Genomic DNA, 17,350 nt, shown 5'->3' with positions numbered 1-17,350 from the left:
CTTGAAATTGAGATCAGCAGAACTGGTGCCAACGTGTGCGCTGAACGACCACAGGAGCATAAAAGAGCTAGAACATTTTCTATATGGCACTGTCACCCTTAGAGAGAAGGAAGAAAAACACCATTGCTGAAGTTGCTAATGGCTTTGAATACTCACTAAAAATGGTTGCCCCTCTAGCTTGATTTTCCACAAAATGGCCCTGATTGTGATGATGCTGTCCTGTGCCCTGAAAACTGGCTATGCAGGACACTGGAAATGTTCCAAAATATCTTCGAGACTGACTCTACACCATAATGTGGCAACACTGGTGACATCATGATGTCATGCCAACACAGGTTTCAGAGTAGCAGCCGTGTTAGTCTGTATTCGCAAAAAGAAAAGGAGTACTTGTGGCACCTTAGAGACTAACCAATTTATTTGAGCATAAGCTTTCGTAAGCTACAGCTCGCGAAGCTTATGCTCAAATAAATTGGTTAGTCGCTAAGGTGCCACAAGTACTCCATGCCAACACAGGAAGTTGACAAATATATTAGAAAAATAGAAGTAATCTGGAAATGCTGAAATGCCAAAGAAACCCTTCCCCTTCCTTCTCCTGTGATTTCTCCCCTCTCCCAATTTAGTTTTCCTTTTTAGCAGAAGTTAGGTGATTTTTGGCTTCCCTATCACAGCTGTCAGTTCACTATGTCCGAATCTATTTAAGAGACACTGGTAAGTCTCTGTGACTGACAGAATGTGCTGATTCTCTGCACCAGTTACCTCTCCCCTAGTCTCATCTCTCTCTTCTCTCTAATTCCAGCTGTGTCAGTCTTGTTTTCCTGCTCATGCACTGGCTCACTGTGCTCAAGCTGCTTTGCTGGACAGAGCACCACTTCCAGCAGAGGAGTTAGCGAAGTGCCTTGATTCAAACCAGTGCTTCCTTATCTCTTTGTCTCAGGTATGTTGATGCTAACAGAGAGAGTTCAGTGCACCCGCAGGGAGACTAAACCCTGAATCTTTTCATTTGCCAAAACAATGGGATATGAGAACCCAGATACTTTACTGGGCATGCACTACTGCAGCAAGTTACCTCTACTTCTGTTTTTTTTTTTGTTTAAGAAAGAGTACTTTAACCATTGAAGCCAGGAAATTTTTCGAATGGGATGCACATGCTTCTATCCCCTGCTCTTCTCCCCCCATTAACCCTGGTTATCTAAGCTTATGTTAATAGATCAGTCAGTTTATTCTGAGTAATAGCTTTCTGCTGTAATTTAAAGACTCGTACTTCAAGAAAAGTGAACCCAGAAAGGAAGTCTACACTGATAAGAATTGAAATTCTGATATTTTCCATATGTGCCAAATATATTTTCTCCAAAAAAAACACAATGAAGTACAGATTACTTTGTAAAGAGTTCAGAAGGTCTTTGTAGCCAACTTCATTCTCCAACCACCAAAAAAGAAATACTCGACAAGAAAAAACATTCAAATGACAAAATAAGATGGGTTAGTGTATGCACCGGGACCAAACTTTGTCTTTTTTAAACCACATGCTAATAAAATATTTCTTACCACTGCTAATAATATTTTAAACAAAGTTATGGCTCTTCAAAGGCTATAATAAAATCTCCGCCTTACTTCTGACTATTTTTTCCTTTTTTTAAAGTTTCCCATGTGTAATTTCTGATATTACAAGCCCTTTATGTATGCTCCTCCCTACACTTTTAATATGACAGGCCCTTTGGGAAACTTGTTGTAGGCTGTTCCTTGTCCCGGACACCAGACATGCTGATTTTCACATCTCTTTCTTGCATGTTCAGAATCAATATAGTTATTCTTCACACCACCCTCCAAATATGCTTGAAATTTATTTTGCTCTCATAGTACTTATTTACTTGTTCATACTAGCTCTTGAAAAGTATTTGTTAATATGGTGCTAAATGCCAGATAAACCTAATGTTTAAAAAAATAACCGTTGAGGGGAAAAATCAAATTTAATGTAGCTTGTTTTATAAGCAAGAATAACTTGGTGGAGTCTGAAAAGAAAGTTATTTTACATGTGCACGTGACTACATTTAGACTGAAATACAACAGAGTAACTGATTCTCAATTCCTACCACTATTTGACTGTATGTGACACTATATCACACCAGTTCATCCTGAAAATATTTCTTCGTTTTTCATATACTATGCAGATTTCAAAACATGTGAAAACAGAATTTTCTTAGAAGACGAAGTTGGAAACATGATGTGAAGCAATACAAAGTTAGACATGCTGCTTAGAAAAAATTCAGAGAAATAAAGTTCAGCTGATTCGAAGTATTCTCCTAATTTGAAACACAAAAACAATATACTACAACCTTTTGTTTTACTATGTAAGTGAGAAAAATAAAAAGGATCCAAGAATCAGATTTAAAGTTTTTTTCACCCGACTCTGGGAAACATTTGGAACACAATGTTAAGATACTGAATGAATTTACCCTGGGGCTTTTAAGTTCTCCCAAAGTAACTTGACTTGTTGGAAGTGGTTAGGACTTCATGCATATCTGAAATTAATCCACACCAGGGGAAATCAATGAACATCAATGGACTAAATGGATGAAGAGCGAATCTGAAGCAGTAAGAGATGAATAAAGGGCTTTCTGCAATATTCTCACTCCTCCCTTACCACCCTGATCCCTTGGCAACCCCATTGGTGATCTCTTGGAGTTTGCGGATGATTGGTTTTCATAAAATGAAAGCCAGTTATCACTGGTGGATCTGCAGATAGCTAATGAGACTGATCTGGGATCCACAGATCTTGTCACAACTCGGGTAGACATTTCCCAATGGAAGGGGCAGATCTGGATTGCTGAGTCAGAGTGCGGCACGTTGTTTCCTCCTTTCCAGTTTCTCTGTTGGATCTCAAAATACTGGGATCCTTGCCACCAGGTCCTTTTCCATTTTGGTCTGTTGAGAGCTTGGGTTTCCCATGAGTTTGTCAATATTCCACTCCTTCATGTTGGCTATAAGGGTGTCTGAAGCATTTCCCCACACCACTGCCCCTTGTCTGTTGACCCTCAGCAAAAAATCCCCATAAAAACCAAACCAAACCAAAGAAGGCTCATTGAATTTGGCAGTCTCTGGATAGGACTGGAACAGGAATGAAGACTCAACTATCCTCTCATCCGTGTCCCTTTAGGACAAGGTTGAGGCAGAAAGACACTGAAAATACCCCTATATCATCCTGCATACCTACTTCCTGTATATCTAATTCTCTTGATTTTTATACCACATTCATCTCCTTGGGACTGTCACCATGAGGTACCTGGTCTTTTGTTGAGCAGAAGAATTCAGTGCCCAGTATTGTCAGGCTAAAATTACCCACTATGCCCTATGTTCAAATACCCTTTTTTCATTCCACTAAGGTAATTATAAAGCTGCTGATTGGCCCATTTACAGGTGCTTGCCCTCTCTGAGATCTCTGTGGACAAGAGGCGGTGGAGAGAAAAGTAGCGAGATGAGGGTGCCAAAGGAAAGGAGGAGACAGAGGGGGAGTGATAAGGGCCTGGGGGTGAGGAAAACAAACTGAAACAGTAGAGGCAGAGATTCAAGAGAAAGGAGTCACGAAAAAGTCCTCCCCCATCTTCCCCATCAGAAATAGTGCCCACTTGTCAGAAATAGATGAGAAATGAAGCACTAAGGCTTCTTCAAGCAAGATAAATAGAAATGGGGACCTTTTTTTTGACATATAGTAAATCTGCTGAAAAATACATCTTTGAGGGCACTGAAACTTGCAAATTTGGATCAATTCACCAAATACTTTCATCCGGATTTTTTTTTTAAATGTCCAAACAAAATATTTTGACACTTTGGAAATGAACCTACTGACCGCTATTCCTACCTACATGCCTCCAACTTTCACCCTGACCACACCTCACGATTCATCGTCTACAGCCAAGCTCTGCGATACAACCGCATTTGCCCCAACCCCTCAGACAAAGACAAACACCTACTAGAGCTCTATCAAGCTTTCTTACAACTACAATACCCACCTGCGGAAGTGAAGAAACAGATTGACAGAGCCAGAAGAGTACCCAGAAGTCACCTACTACAGGACAGGCCTAACAAAGAAAATAACAGAACGCCACTAGCCGTCACCTTCAGCCCCCAACTAAAACCCCTCCAACGCATTATTAAGGATCTACAACCTATCCTGAAGGATGACCCAACACTCTCACAGATCTTGGGAGACAGGCCAGTCCTTGCTTACAGACAGCCCCCCAACCTGAAGCAAAGACTCACCAGCAACCACACACCACACAACAGAACCACTAACCCAGGAACCTCTCCTTGCAACAAAGCCCGTTGCCAACTGTGCCCACATATCTATTTAGGGGACACCATCACAAGGCCTAATAACATCAGCCACACTATCAGAGGCTCGTTCACCTGCACATCCACCAATGTGATATATGCCATCATGTGCCAGCAATGCCCCTCTGCCATGTACATTGGTCAAACTGGACAGTCTCTACGTAAAAGAATAAATGGGCACAAATCAGATGTCAAGAATTATAACATTCATAAACCAGTCGGAGAACACTTCAATCTCTCTGATCACGCGATTACAGACATGAACGTTGTGATATTACAACAAAAAAACTTCAAATCCAGACTCCAGCAAGAAACTGTTGAATTGGAATTCATTTGCAAATTTGATACAATTAACTTAGGCTTGAATAGAGACTGGGAGTGGCTAAGTCATTATGCAAGGTAACCTATTTCCCCTTGTTTTTTCCTACCCCCCCCCCCCCGCCCCCTCAGACATTCTTGTTAAACCCTGGATTTGTGCTGGAAATAGCCCACGTTGATTATCATACACATTGTAAGGAGAGTGATCACTTTAGATAAGCTATTAGCAGCAGGAGAGTGGGGTGGAAGGAGGTATTTTTTCATGGTTTGTGTGTATAAAAAGATCTTCTATACTTTCCACAGTATGCATCTGATGAAGTGAGCTGTAGCTCACGAAAGCTTATGCTCAAATAAATTGGTTAGTCTCTAAGGTGCCACAAGTGCTCCTTTTCTCATTTCAAACATGTCGTTTCAAATCAACCTTTTATTTAGAAAATTTCATTCCAGACAGACATTCAAACATTCCCCTAGAGCAGAGGTGGGCAAACTACGGCCTGCAGGACACATCCAGCCTATAGGACCATCCTGCCTGGCCCTTGAACCCCTGGACCATCCCGTGCTGTCCCCCTTCCTCCGCAGTTGCGCCGCTGCGCAGCGAGGCTGCGAGCTCCTGGGGCTCTGAGCGGCCTGGTAAGGGGGCGGGGAGCGGGCGGTTGGATAAGGAGCAAGGGGTACCGGGGGGGGGGGCAGTTAGGGGACAGGAAGCAAGGGGTGGTTGGACGGGGGTGCAGTCAGGGGACAGGGGGCGGTTGGATAGGCAAGGGAGTCCCGGGGGCCTGTCAGGGGCGGGGATGTGGATGGGGTGGCGGGGGGCAGTCAGGGGATGGGGAGCAGGGGCATTGGATAGGGGGTGGGGTCGGTCAGGGGACAAGGAGCAGGGGGTTTGGATGGGTCAGGAGTTCTGAGGGGGGCAGTCAGGGGGCGGGAAGTGGGAGGGGTCGGATAGAGGGCTGGGGCCAGGCTGTTTGGGGAGGCACAGCCTTCCCTAACCTCCATACAGTTTCGTACCCCGATGTGGTCCTCGGCCAAAAACTTTGCCCACCCCTGCCCTAGAGCCAAACAATTTTTTATTTTTTTATTTCAGTGAGGAAAACTGAAAAAAATCAGTTCTGGTTCGAAACAAACCTACTTTTTTCTTTTTCAGATCAGCCACTGAACCGAAGAAATCAATTATTCAGCTCTAAGTATGAACAGGCCAAGTCATTACAGACAAGACTGATAGCAACACTTAGAGTTAAGACTGCTTGACACTTTCCATTATGAGACTTTGTTTTTAGTTGCTTATAACTACCAAACTTCAACAATTCCAGATGAAATTTTTCCATGCTGGATGTCTGCCACAGGCTGAAATTTTAAGAAAGTTTCAGCAGAAACAATTCTGTTATTTGCAAGAATTAAATTAGGGAAAATAAACTGGTTTTGCTTATGTTAAAAAAAAAGTCTTACAAGTATTTTTCTTGATAAGCTCTAGCACCTTCATCTATTGAAACAGAGATTGAAACTTGGCAGTGTTGTGGGGGAGGGTGCCACCAAGGAGTTAGACAGTTGCATTTTGCTGTTCCTGTGAAAATCCACCCAGACTTGGCCAAGTTGTAAGCTTCTGAAAACCATTATTTGCACAAGCTCAGTAGAGGCTTGTTAGCAAAATTCTTGGCAATATAATTCTCCAAACATTCTGTCTGCACTGAGTGCGTTCCACCCTGCGGCTGTAGGGGCCAAGAAGGACTTTGTCTGCAATTGCTCCTCCTGGCAACCTGGGGATGCTGTAACACCGGGCACTTTGCAGACAAGTAAACTGAAGAACAGTGAGTGTAAGTGACTTTTTCAATGTCAGAGAGCACATCAATGGTAGAGATGTGCATACAACCTAAGTCTTGAGAAACTATCCTTTGCCTAAAGAAGGAAAGGAACACTTTAGGGCGTCACAGGTGTATGCATTTCAAACAGGATGACATCAAGAAAATGAAATTTCAGCTGAATGCCATGAAAAGCCTCCTAGGACCAGCAGAGGCCTCATCACTGGGGATATTTAAAGCTAAACAAGACAAAGCGCTAGTAAGTATGCTATCATGCAGCGAGCAGTCCTGTACTGCCAGAAGTACTCACTATTTCATCTTCAGTAATAGTTTTATTTTTTAATCTGCAACGCCTGGGATATTATTAAGCCAAGCAAGCACCTTCTTATAGCTGACATCTGAAAGGAACGCTAAATAGATTTGTTGCAACATCCTCTTTGTTCTCCATCTGAAACTATTGCAACATTCTTTTTAATCATCTTACCTCCAAGTTGTACAGATATTTGAAGCTGTTTTCCTGACTGGCAGCTTTTCTCACAGCCTGAGCCAATTCCACAGCTCCTCTACCACCAGCTGACCAGTGATTGCAGGGCACTGCATCAAATGCTCCAGACTGTTTTGCAATCTCACAGACTAAATCAACTTCAGCATGGGAGTCAGTTCTGCCAACCAAACAGTTCTGTCATTATTTTGTTTATTTACTCTTGTACAGCCTTATTTGTTAAGCAATGCTCTGTAGTTACAGTTGTGAAACAAGTTAGTTATGGAAATCATACTATTAAATGTTTATAAAAACCCCAACTGTCTTAGGTACATTGAAGTAGGAATGTTTCATTTAAATAAGTATTACAAATCATATACAATACCATTGTATATTTATGTGATTTGAAAACCTCTAAAAGAGGCAGCTAGAGGTTTTTTTTAAATCTTTATATGCTTCAGGATGTATAAAAAATTTACTCTTTTTTTTAAAGAAATCCTTTCTACAAGTCAAATATAAACTTCTCTCTCTTTCCTTTAAAAGCCTCTCTCTTCATGCCATGATTGGTGGATTGAAAAAACAAATGTAAATAGGAAGGTGCTCTAAATAAAACGCTGAAAATTGCATTACAGTTTTCTGAATTTTAAAATATTTTCAGGACTGAACAAGCATATTTAATTAGGTCACAACACCAGCAGAATCTTTGTAACTCTTTTGAGTGGTATATGAAGTTAATACTAATTTTACTTCCTGGATTTTCACCCAGCTGTGAGTGGTAATATATTTAATATACTATATGAGGTGAGGAAGTAAGTGATTACACCTCATGCAACAACAATGAGCTTGAGCTTTGGGTCCACTAGCATGAGTAAAGGATGGAGTGACTTACTTGAAGACATTTAGAGCAACTACAACAGGAACTCCAAAGAGCTGAGCAATCTGAATTTGCTTCTGTAGATTACAACAGCCATCAGCTACCAGCTGGAGATTCTACATTAAACAAACAAAAAAACAAACGGAAAGAAATGGCAAGGTGTCACATCTTTTCTAGCCAAAGAAATTTCCTGAAATTACAACAAACATGGTTAGTTGTAATTATTTTTATATTTATGGGTAACCTTCATAATAGGCTTCAGACAAAATACTTTTATGTATCCTATTAATTCTGACTTCAGTAGCAGCAGCCGCATTTACATAACTGAGCAGGGTCTAGATCTTTTACATTTGAGCACGTTGCCAGATTGCTCCCTTCTGGGACACAAGCAAGACAGAGTTGCTGCCAATTGGCTGCCAATCAATAAACAAGATGTCAGAAAACATCTGTGGGCCAGTTGACATTGGCAGTGGTATGGACTGCTGCCAGTTCCCCCCACTCTAATTCATGGCTCCATCTAAAGGAGTTACACAGTAATACAATTCATTAAGACATTTGCTGCTGAAGCTTTCCATCACAGGACTGACGCTATCTCATCTGGTTCCTCCTAGGATCCTTTTTCACCACATATCCAGGCCCAGGGAAGACAAATGGAAGGAGGAGATGGACTAGCTTTCTCATTCTCCTTCCAAGCTCAAATGCAGGGAGAGTTCACTCAAATCAAAATCCTTTGTGTGATGCCACTTAATTTGTGAGATAACACTAATGCGGGCATTCTATTAAAGGCCCAAATACCAAAAGCTTCCCAGAGAGGATGGTTGACAGGGATGCTACCTGACATGAGGCCCCATCCAACTCCCACTGAAGTGAATGGAAAAACCCACTGACTTCAGTGGGAGGTGGTTCAGATCATAAGCCTCTCAAACTTGGGACATTTAAAATACAAGACAAGACAAGCCCACTCAGACAGCTCTCTCTTTCCCACACACGTGAACATACAAGCATACAGTCCAGGTGATTTACTACTGTTGATTTTCTTAGGTTGTTCCATCCTGTTCCTGACTTAGCCCTGGTCTACACTACGAGTTTAAGTCGAATTTAGCAACGTTAGATCGATTTAACCCTAAACCCATCCACAGAATGAAGCCATTTGTTTCGACTTAAAGGGCTCTTAAAATCGATTTCTGTACTCCTCCCCGATGAGGGGATTAGCGCTAAAATCTACATCGCCAGCTCGAATTTGGGGTCGCCTCTGGGAGCTGTCCCAGAGTGCATCATTGTGACCACTCTGGACAGCACTTTGAACTCCGATGGACTAGCTAGGTACACAGGAAAAGCCCTGGGAACTTTTGAATTTCATTTCCTGTTTGGTCAGGGTGGCGAACTCAGCAGCACTCAGCAGCACAGGTGACCATGCAGTCCCTCCAGAATCGTAGAATGTTTCTACGCTCCCCCTATCATCTCCGTCCCTGAGGTTATTGCAGATTAGAAGGCGGGAAAAAACGCACTCGCGATGACATGTTTTCCGAGCTCATGCAGTCCTCCCGCACTTACAGGGCACAGCTTAATGCATGGGGGCATTCAGTGGCAGAGGCCAGGAAAGAATTGCTGTGTTTGCTTAACAGCAAAAGTATCATGCCTCACTAGAGATCCTGCCCAAGCCAGGTCGGTGTTTCACATACACTCCACACTGTGTCAGCCTTGGGAGGGGGTATTACCGCTTTGTGAGCAGGAAGGCCATAGGTATAGACATTGCATTAGGTAGCTTCTGTAGCTAGAGAAAACATTCCTGTGCATTCAACAAAATCTGTGGCAAAAAAAAAGAAGCCCCATTCAAGATGGGTTTCTGTAGTGTAGTGGTTATCACGAAAGGTCCCCGGTTTGAAACCGGGTGGAAACAGGTCACTGTTTCTTTCTCGGACTCCCCTCCTGCATTTTTAGTCTTAGAACAGACCGTGCTGTGAAATTTTACTTTGAATTATATCAATTATGAGTTAAATAATATGGCAGCTCTCTCTAAGTTATAGTCCCAGGTTCCTTACCCTTTCAGCTGCTCTGATAAATTAACATTTTTGTAAGTGGCGGGGGAAAATTTTCATGAAGCCTTTTATAGGGAAGAAATGCTATCTAGGACTCTGAAATAATCTTAACGTGGCCCATGGAGTGCAATCCTTCATTCTGGATTTGTCATTCCACAAATTGAACTGCTCCTTACTATTGTTCAGGCTTCATGAGCCATGGGAACAAGGGGCAGGCTGGGGTAGGTGTGACCATGCCATGCTGCTGGCTGGGAGAGCAGCCTGAGGCAGAAGCCTCCAGCTCGCATGATATTCCAGGCAGAACTGAATCTCCATGAGACGAAACTTAAAAACGAGAATGACCTGGAGTCACTCCCATTCGGTGCTTTAAAAGGAGGATAGCCATGTCCGTCCAGGCACCCCTGATCAACCTCACCAAGGTCTGCCAGGAGCACCCAGGAAACGTACAAAGGCTATCTGTCCTACTGCACCATCTGCCGCAAAGGCAAGGAGCTGCTGCTGTGTAGCAATGCAGGACTGCCAGCAGCACCCAGGAGACGTACGGTGACGGTGAGCTGAGCGGGCTCCATGCTTGCAGTGGTATGGCAAGCATGGCAGCGAGCTGAGCGGGGCTGGCGGCTGGGACCCTGCCTGGCAGGAGCCAGTGGATGGAGCCCTAGAATGGCAGCGGGCTGAGCTGCTCAGCCCGCTGCCGGTCTGGGGCTCCGTCTGCCAGCCCCGCTCAGCCTCCTGCCTGCCTGGGGTTCCGATCATCCAGGCAGGCAGCGGGCTGAGCGGGGCTGGCAGACGGGACCCCGGAAAAAAGGCGCAAAACGATGGTCTGCCGTTGCTTTCACGGAGGGAGAGGGGGCCCAACGACAGGTACCCAAAACCACTTGTGACAAAGTTTTTGTCCCATCAGGCATTGGGAGCTTAACTCAGAATTCCAATGGGCAGCGGAGACTGCAGGAACTGTGGGATAGCTACCCACAGTGCACCGCTCTGTAAGTCGATGCTAGCCATGATAGTAAGGACACACTCTGCCGACTTAATGCGCTCTGTGTGGACATACGCAATCGACTGTATAAAATCGAATTCTAAAAATCGACTTCTATAAAATCAACCTAATTTTGTAGTGTAGACATACCCTTAGAGGTTTTAGGCTTTGCCAAGACTGTATACTGATTTTCCATGGAAAAGTACATTGGAATAGGAATTTGCCCATCATGTAACGTAAGGACTGATATAAAAAATATTTTATCTTCATTAATCCCTCTATTCCTGAATCCACTGTTTAGAACTACTATAGGAGAACTAGGTATTATTTTTATAAGCCAAACATACCATGGGTAATGCCTTACAGAAGTAAAGTGGTTGGTAGATTTCTATATCAGAAACACATACTAAACCTAGTAATAACCAGGTTGCAAAACTGTAATTAAAAAAAAGTAGACAGCAGCTAAAGCACAAGTAATAGGCTACACAAAGGCTTTATCCACAAAGATGAAACATAGCCCACATATTTATTCTTTAAACATATATAGCCTATGTTTGAGCTGTGCCATCTTGCTGTCTAACACCAGGCATGAAGAGCAGGATTAATATTAAGCCTTAGAGTCAGCACATTATCCTAACAGCTGAGACTGGATAGGACTCTTTATTTTGAATGTGTTAGAGAATCTCTTCCTGTTTCATTTCCTAGGGCCATTTGTTTATGGGGTTTTTTTGTATAAGGTGAGGCTTGGAAATAGTGGCTCCCTGTCGTTAGCACGAACAGAGATAATATAACTATTACTTTCTATAGATTTTCATATATACTTTAATTTTACTTACAAATGTCAAGGGAAGGAGGGACAGAAAAAGGGAAAGAAATGCCAACATTTCAGCTCCTAAGTTGTAAAGGGCCTTTACAAAAGGGCCTTTGTAAAGGGTAAATAAAAGACTTGTGAAAAAAAGGTAACTGTACACACGCAATGAATAATCAGGTTCCTTCATATGGTAATGACACAAGTAGATTCCTTAATGGGCATTTGGTTAGTCCATGAATTCAGATAATATATCAAGAACAATTTTCATCTCCCGAAACTTGGAACGTTAAAGAAGTTTCCACAACTTTTTTACTACAGTTACCATATTTGTCTGATAATCTGATTTCAAGTGTATTTGTTTTGAGGTAAATAGAAAAACTCAATTTTTAACATGAAACAACATCTTTTGATCAGGGAAAAAAGGAGGCTACACTTTACAGTGGATCTCTCTCATCAGAGTACTGAAGTGAAATAGAGTTCCTTTATAGGTGGCTCAGCTCTCCAATACTATAGTGGTGGGTGCTCTAGAAATATCTGAGAGTTACTCAGTTGAAGTAACTTCCAAGATCAAAGATATCTAACACTAGGAAATGGCTTCTTAAGTCTGAACACTACCATTGCTATCTTACTATGATATTGCACTCAATCCACACAATGCAGCAAATAGAGAGATTTTCTTCCCTTTGTAGGTATTTTTCATCTTTATTTTTAAATTGTATCATAAAACCTCAAACAAGAAGCGCTTGCTGCATCTACTGCCGGCATCTAAACTCGCCACTCTCCTCTTGTTTTATTGTTTGCAAAGTAACTGGCAACTGTGTTGTTTTAGATCTTTTCAAATCAAAACTTTTTAAAAAGGACAGGATTAAGTTTTACAGTAATTGCTCTTACCTCTTCTGTATATTCTTTCTTAAGAGGGGCACCAGCAGTTACCTGTAATCGTAAGCAAGTAAAATTAACAATCATCTAACAATGTTAGTCAACTACCTACCTGGTCAGGAGTACAACTTTTTAAAAACGTTTGTACTCCAAAACATCACGCCCATTGCCAATACGAAACAATAAGACCTTCCTTTCCAGCAACAAAAGTTCAGTACAACCACAGACCATGGCCCTAGAGAAAGTTACAGCTGTACAAAGCAAATGGCAAAATGAATCACTTTCCCCCGACCCAAAGATAAGAATTTATGTCTTCTCAGTTTATTACAGCAGTGACTCAGTGTCAGGGTTTTCTCCCCCCCCCCCCCCCCGCGCAAAAGCAGTAATGGTCAGAAAATTACTATGAAAAAACGGCAACTGGTTACTCAAGAAATCAGTTCTCGGTGTGCATTTTAAATCCTATCTGCTGATTTTGGTGACACAATGAATTTTTACAACTTTATACAATGTTTGTACTCTAAGGCAAATATAGCTATTGAGACAGATATGGCAATTTCCTTGGTATACCTTCTTGAATTAAGTATCTTTGGGATCCATCATATTGAATGGTTTACGTATATTTGTGGGCTGGGATTGTATGTAACCTTTCAACAGGGGAGATGTGACAGATGTGAGACTGGGGATTCAAAGGACTATGCTGAACAATGTGCCAGACAAGAATGGACTTTTGGATCAAAATGTGTGAAGTTGTTTTCCTGGGGAATATCTAGGAGGAGGTGAATGCAAATTCCTCACCTCCCATTATGCAAAAATCCAGCCTTTTGAAGCTCTGCCCTGAGAAGTGAGCCACTGTCTACTGATCACTATTATATGCAGTCAAGATCAAAGGCCCAAGCCTTATCAGTATAAAGGAAAGACTGATCTGTTCCTGGGGGTTCTAGTTCTGAATCTGAGACAGTTATGAACTTGTAACCATGGGAAAAACCCAGTTGTGGGTTTTGAAGGACTCAAAGGACAGAAGGACAGAGCCTGAGGCTGGAGTTGGGAGGACCTCTGGTAAACATTTTAGCATGTGTGTAGATTCTTTTATTGTTTTGAATAAATTCTCTGGAATGCTTTCACCTTAAGAATAAATGAGCTTGCTTATGTTGTGTGGTAACATATAACTCGGTCAATTATGTTGTTCACAGCCTTTAAAGAGAAAGCAAACCACAGATGTTGGCTTGTTTAGGTAGTCTGGCTTGTTGGGAATATCACATTGTAGGCAGGGAACTGTGAAGCCTGGAAAAACCCTGGTCAGGAGGGAGAGAGACATGGGTTTCTGCCTAAGAGATGTGACACCTGAGAAGCCAGGTGCCTAGAGTGGGTGCCCCTGAGGGACCATGGAGGGGGAATACAGGTGCAATTGCACTGAACTGTGACAACTTTAGGAGAGTGAGCTGGCTTTGCTCCTGGCTTGGGCATCTATAGAACTTTAACTAGGTTCTGACTGTAGAATCCTATTTTTATCAGTGATGATATGAGAGACGGCAAGAATCCTGCTTGGCTTTCAAATTCAAGGCCGAGTTCGTGGGACATGTAAAAGGAGCAAAATGGATATGGAGTCAGTGAGATGCAAACATGGAAGACCGTGGTGCCATTTTAGAATCACTTTTCAGTGTATAATCAGAGTTTAAAAGCTGGTTCCTCACCAAATTTGAGGTGGCTCTACTGCTTAAAAAAAAACACTATTAACATGTATAGAACTCCTACAATTTCATTTAGGATTTCTTCAGAATGGAAATATGAGCACGTAAAAAATGGCAATTGAAATCCACATATTAAAATACCCACTTCTTAGAAACTCAGTACATCAGATAACGAGTAGGTATTCTAAGTGATTATTTTTGGTCATAACTCACTTGAGAAGGTAAAACACACCTTTGCAGTATCCTACAGTATAATCCATCTACAACAAAGGTGGTAAATATATCAGGATACAATTAAAATCCTATTTATAGTGAAAGTCTTGCCGTGCGTTTTCAGGTAACAAACCAATGTTAAGAATATACCTATTTCTTGAAATAGAAAACTGGCTTCTGTATACATTTTAGTAAAAGGTTTAGGAAAAGTCACGCTATTGGCTCCAAGTGCACCCCCACATTGGGGAAGAGAGTGAAAATTTTTTAAAAAGATCAAAGAATGAGATGCTCACCCCGACTGCAGTCACTTTACACTGGGCAAAAGTGCTGGAATAGCATAAAGAGGCCCCCCTGCATTGCTGAAGGAGGATTCTCCCATTGCTGGAATTGTGGAAGACTGCCATAATGCTGCCTTCCAAGGACCCCTGGAAAGTTCTGGTGTAAGGAGCACACTGAGAGCAGGGCTGCAGCACACAGGCAGCCCAGGGATGCTGCTATTACTTATACAGCTCTCAGGGGATGTCTAAATCAGAACAGGGACTGTTACCCAACCATAAAAGAAAGAAAATATATACTGTTTACAGGAATTGGAAACACTGTCTTTCCTCCAGCCACATGATTAGTGTACAGATTTAGGTATAAAGTTACTAAATAGTTGATCACAGGTGACACAGACATGGTCATCTTTCATATATATACATATTGCACTCCCCAGCACCATAAAGAAGGTGGAACTCTGTATTAACCAAGTGACTGAGGGGACAGCAATCCAGCACAGAGGGCATAAGCAGTTGACAGCAGGAATGGACACAGCATTCTTGTGGCTGATGGAACCATGCCTTGTGGGCAGCTGCAAATTAGAGCAACACTAAGGCTGCTCTCCATGACTCCTTGGGATCAGACTGGCAGCACAAATATCAAGGAGTCACAAAGGTTTGGTTTATAGAGCCACTTTTATAGCTAACCTTCCAGATCTACAATTTGGCCTATATCGTCCTTGTACAGTATATTGTGTGGGGCAACCTACAACATCCATTTGTGAAAGACCAGGGTTAGATAAAATCAATACATAGTTAGAAAGGGCAGGTTTAAATTCCCCTTTTGCTAGACTGAATGAAAATTTTCACCACAACGTACCATCGTGAAATTTATGGAGGAACATGTTAAAAGACAAAAGAGCTGTATGTGTTGGGTGAGAATGATACACAGGTACCACTATGACAACAATATTTTGCGTTTTTAATCTTAGAAAATTTGGCACCAAAAGGTATGAATAAGGGAAAATCTAGGCACTGATTCTCTCTGAGATGATTAGATATAAGGAAGGCTCTGTGCATTCCACAATTCTGTGGTTGTAGAAACAGCTCTGGAATTTTCCCCCAATATGAGGCTCCACAGAAAGCTGTTTCCCTGGCAGTATCAGATCCTTTCAGAATGCTGGGGAGAGGAGCTGAAGCATGTTGCTAGGCTTTCAGTCTCTTTGCCTGGTTAGTAGAGTGCCAATCACTCACAGGAGTACTCCTGATTCTGCCTGATTGAGTGAAGAGTGCCTCTGTGATTAGCAATCTACAAGACCCTGCTTGGCCCTAGCAGAGGGAGTGATATAATGGGGATGGGGGAACACCACACATTTGTTGGTATCACGTGGCTTGGAGAAGAAAAGGAGTCACCCCTACAGCGGAGAGAGGGAGGAAGTTCCCTCCACCTCAGTGGCAAAAGCCTTAGGCCTTCCAGTCACAAGACAAGAGACTCAAAACTCCCTGATTCCACTAAGCACACTGCAATCTGAATTCCTCTCTCCTCCTCAGCTGCCAAGCTCTTTGGCTCGTAACAACCATGCACTTAGGTATTAACACCACTGAGATTTACAAATCACTATTTTAAGAGGCAAGGGAGAGAATGTATATAAAGGATTTTAAAAAAAATATAAAGAAACTTCACTCCCTTTTCTAATAATTAGTAATTCTTCATAGCTATCTAATCCTTACTCATTTGGTTTGAGTCCAATAATCTCCTAGGGAAATTCATGAATGGACATCAGTGTGATGAGGGAGTTTAGGAATGAGAATTTCTAAACAATGGTTTACATTAAGAGCTTTTCCAGCCACTTTTAAAATTCAGAATTTTATACATATTTCAAATGTTAATGACAATTTTTAAGGTTTATCATTTGTGTTCCAAGAAAGGTGCAGATACTTACATTTGGCCCTCCTCCATGCATTTTCAAAGCCCTCACTGTAGCAACAAGCACAACCACGCTGGGAACTAAGCCAGATGCTCTGCATTTGATGTTGAAGAATTTCTCCATCCCAATGTCAGCACCAAAACCAGCTTCAGTTACTGTTAAGGATAAAGAACTCAGTTAAAGGCAAGGGATGCTTCACTTTATTCTAGTATGCCACATACTTTTGAAAATCCAACTGCATTCGTTTTGCCAGACCTCCAGAGTTCTATTTACATGATTTTGATTATCTTCAACCATTTACTGCTCACAACAAGTTTTCTTTTCCCTGATAACTACAATACGTCACCCAAGCAGACTGCATAAAAAAGTTAACTGAGATCTTTTAGTAGCGTCCAGTCCTGTGTTACAACTATTTTAGCGTAGTTATGTACATTAAAATACTTTAAAAAAACCCAAACAAACCTTCCCTCTATTATTCCCTCTCACATACTTTTACTAGATAGGGGTGGACCTGGATCTGAAACCCCTTGAATTTTGGGAATGTTTAATCCAAATCTGAAATGTGTGGCTCATCTCTAGCTTTTACAGAACAGACATGCAGTTTCAAAATTGAAAGACAGGGTTATTCACAATCATCTGCTCTCAGACAATATTTAAACAAATACAATACTAAAATACCTATACAATCATATTGATTCTGTTCAATTGAACAATGAGAGTAATTAATCATTGGAACAATTTACCAAGGGTCCTGGTGGATT

The 17,350-nt window shown here is 41.9% G+C and overlaps 1 protein-coding gene across 5 annotated transcripts in view; it reads right to left on the bottom strand.

The window, feature by feature from the left end:
• Positions 1 to 17,350, bottom strand: part of MTHFD1L (methylenetetrahydrofolate dehydrogenase (NADP+ dependent) 1 like) — a 249,431-nt gene that overhangs the window by 75,740 nt on the left and 156,341 nt on the right. For all 5 annotated transcript variants that reach the window (XM_077813207.1, XM_077813210.1, XM_077813209.1 and 2 more), the window contains 4 exons: positions 16,605 to 16,744; positions 12,516 to 12,557; positions 7,814 to 7,914; positions 6,928 to 7,105 (listed from right to left, as the gene is read on the bottom strand). In XM_077813207.1, coding sequence (XP_077669333.1) covers positions 6,928 to 7,105; positions 7,814 to 7,914; positions 12,516 to 12,557; positions 16,605 to 16,744 — 461 coding nt within the window. The remainder of the gene's footprint in view (positions 1 to 6,927; positions 7,106 to 7,813; positions 7,915 to 12,515; positions 12,558 to 16,604; positions 16,745 to 17,350) is intronic.

The sequence above is a fragment of the Eretmochelys imbricata genome, chromosome 3, assembly GCF_965152235.1.
Source record: "Eretmochelys imbricata isolate rEreImb1 chromosome 3, rEreImb1.hap1, whole genome shotgun sequence".
In the NCBI taxonomy this organism is placed as follows: Eukaryota; Metazoa; Chordata; order Testudines; family Cheloniidae; genus Eretmochelys; species Eretmochelys imbricata.
The sequence above is the reverse complement of the archived record's forward strand: the minus strand, read 5'-3'. Positions and strand labels throughout refer to the sequence as shown.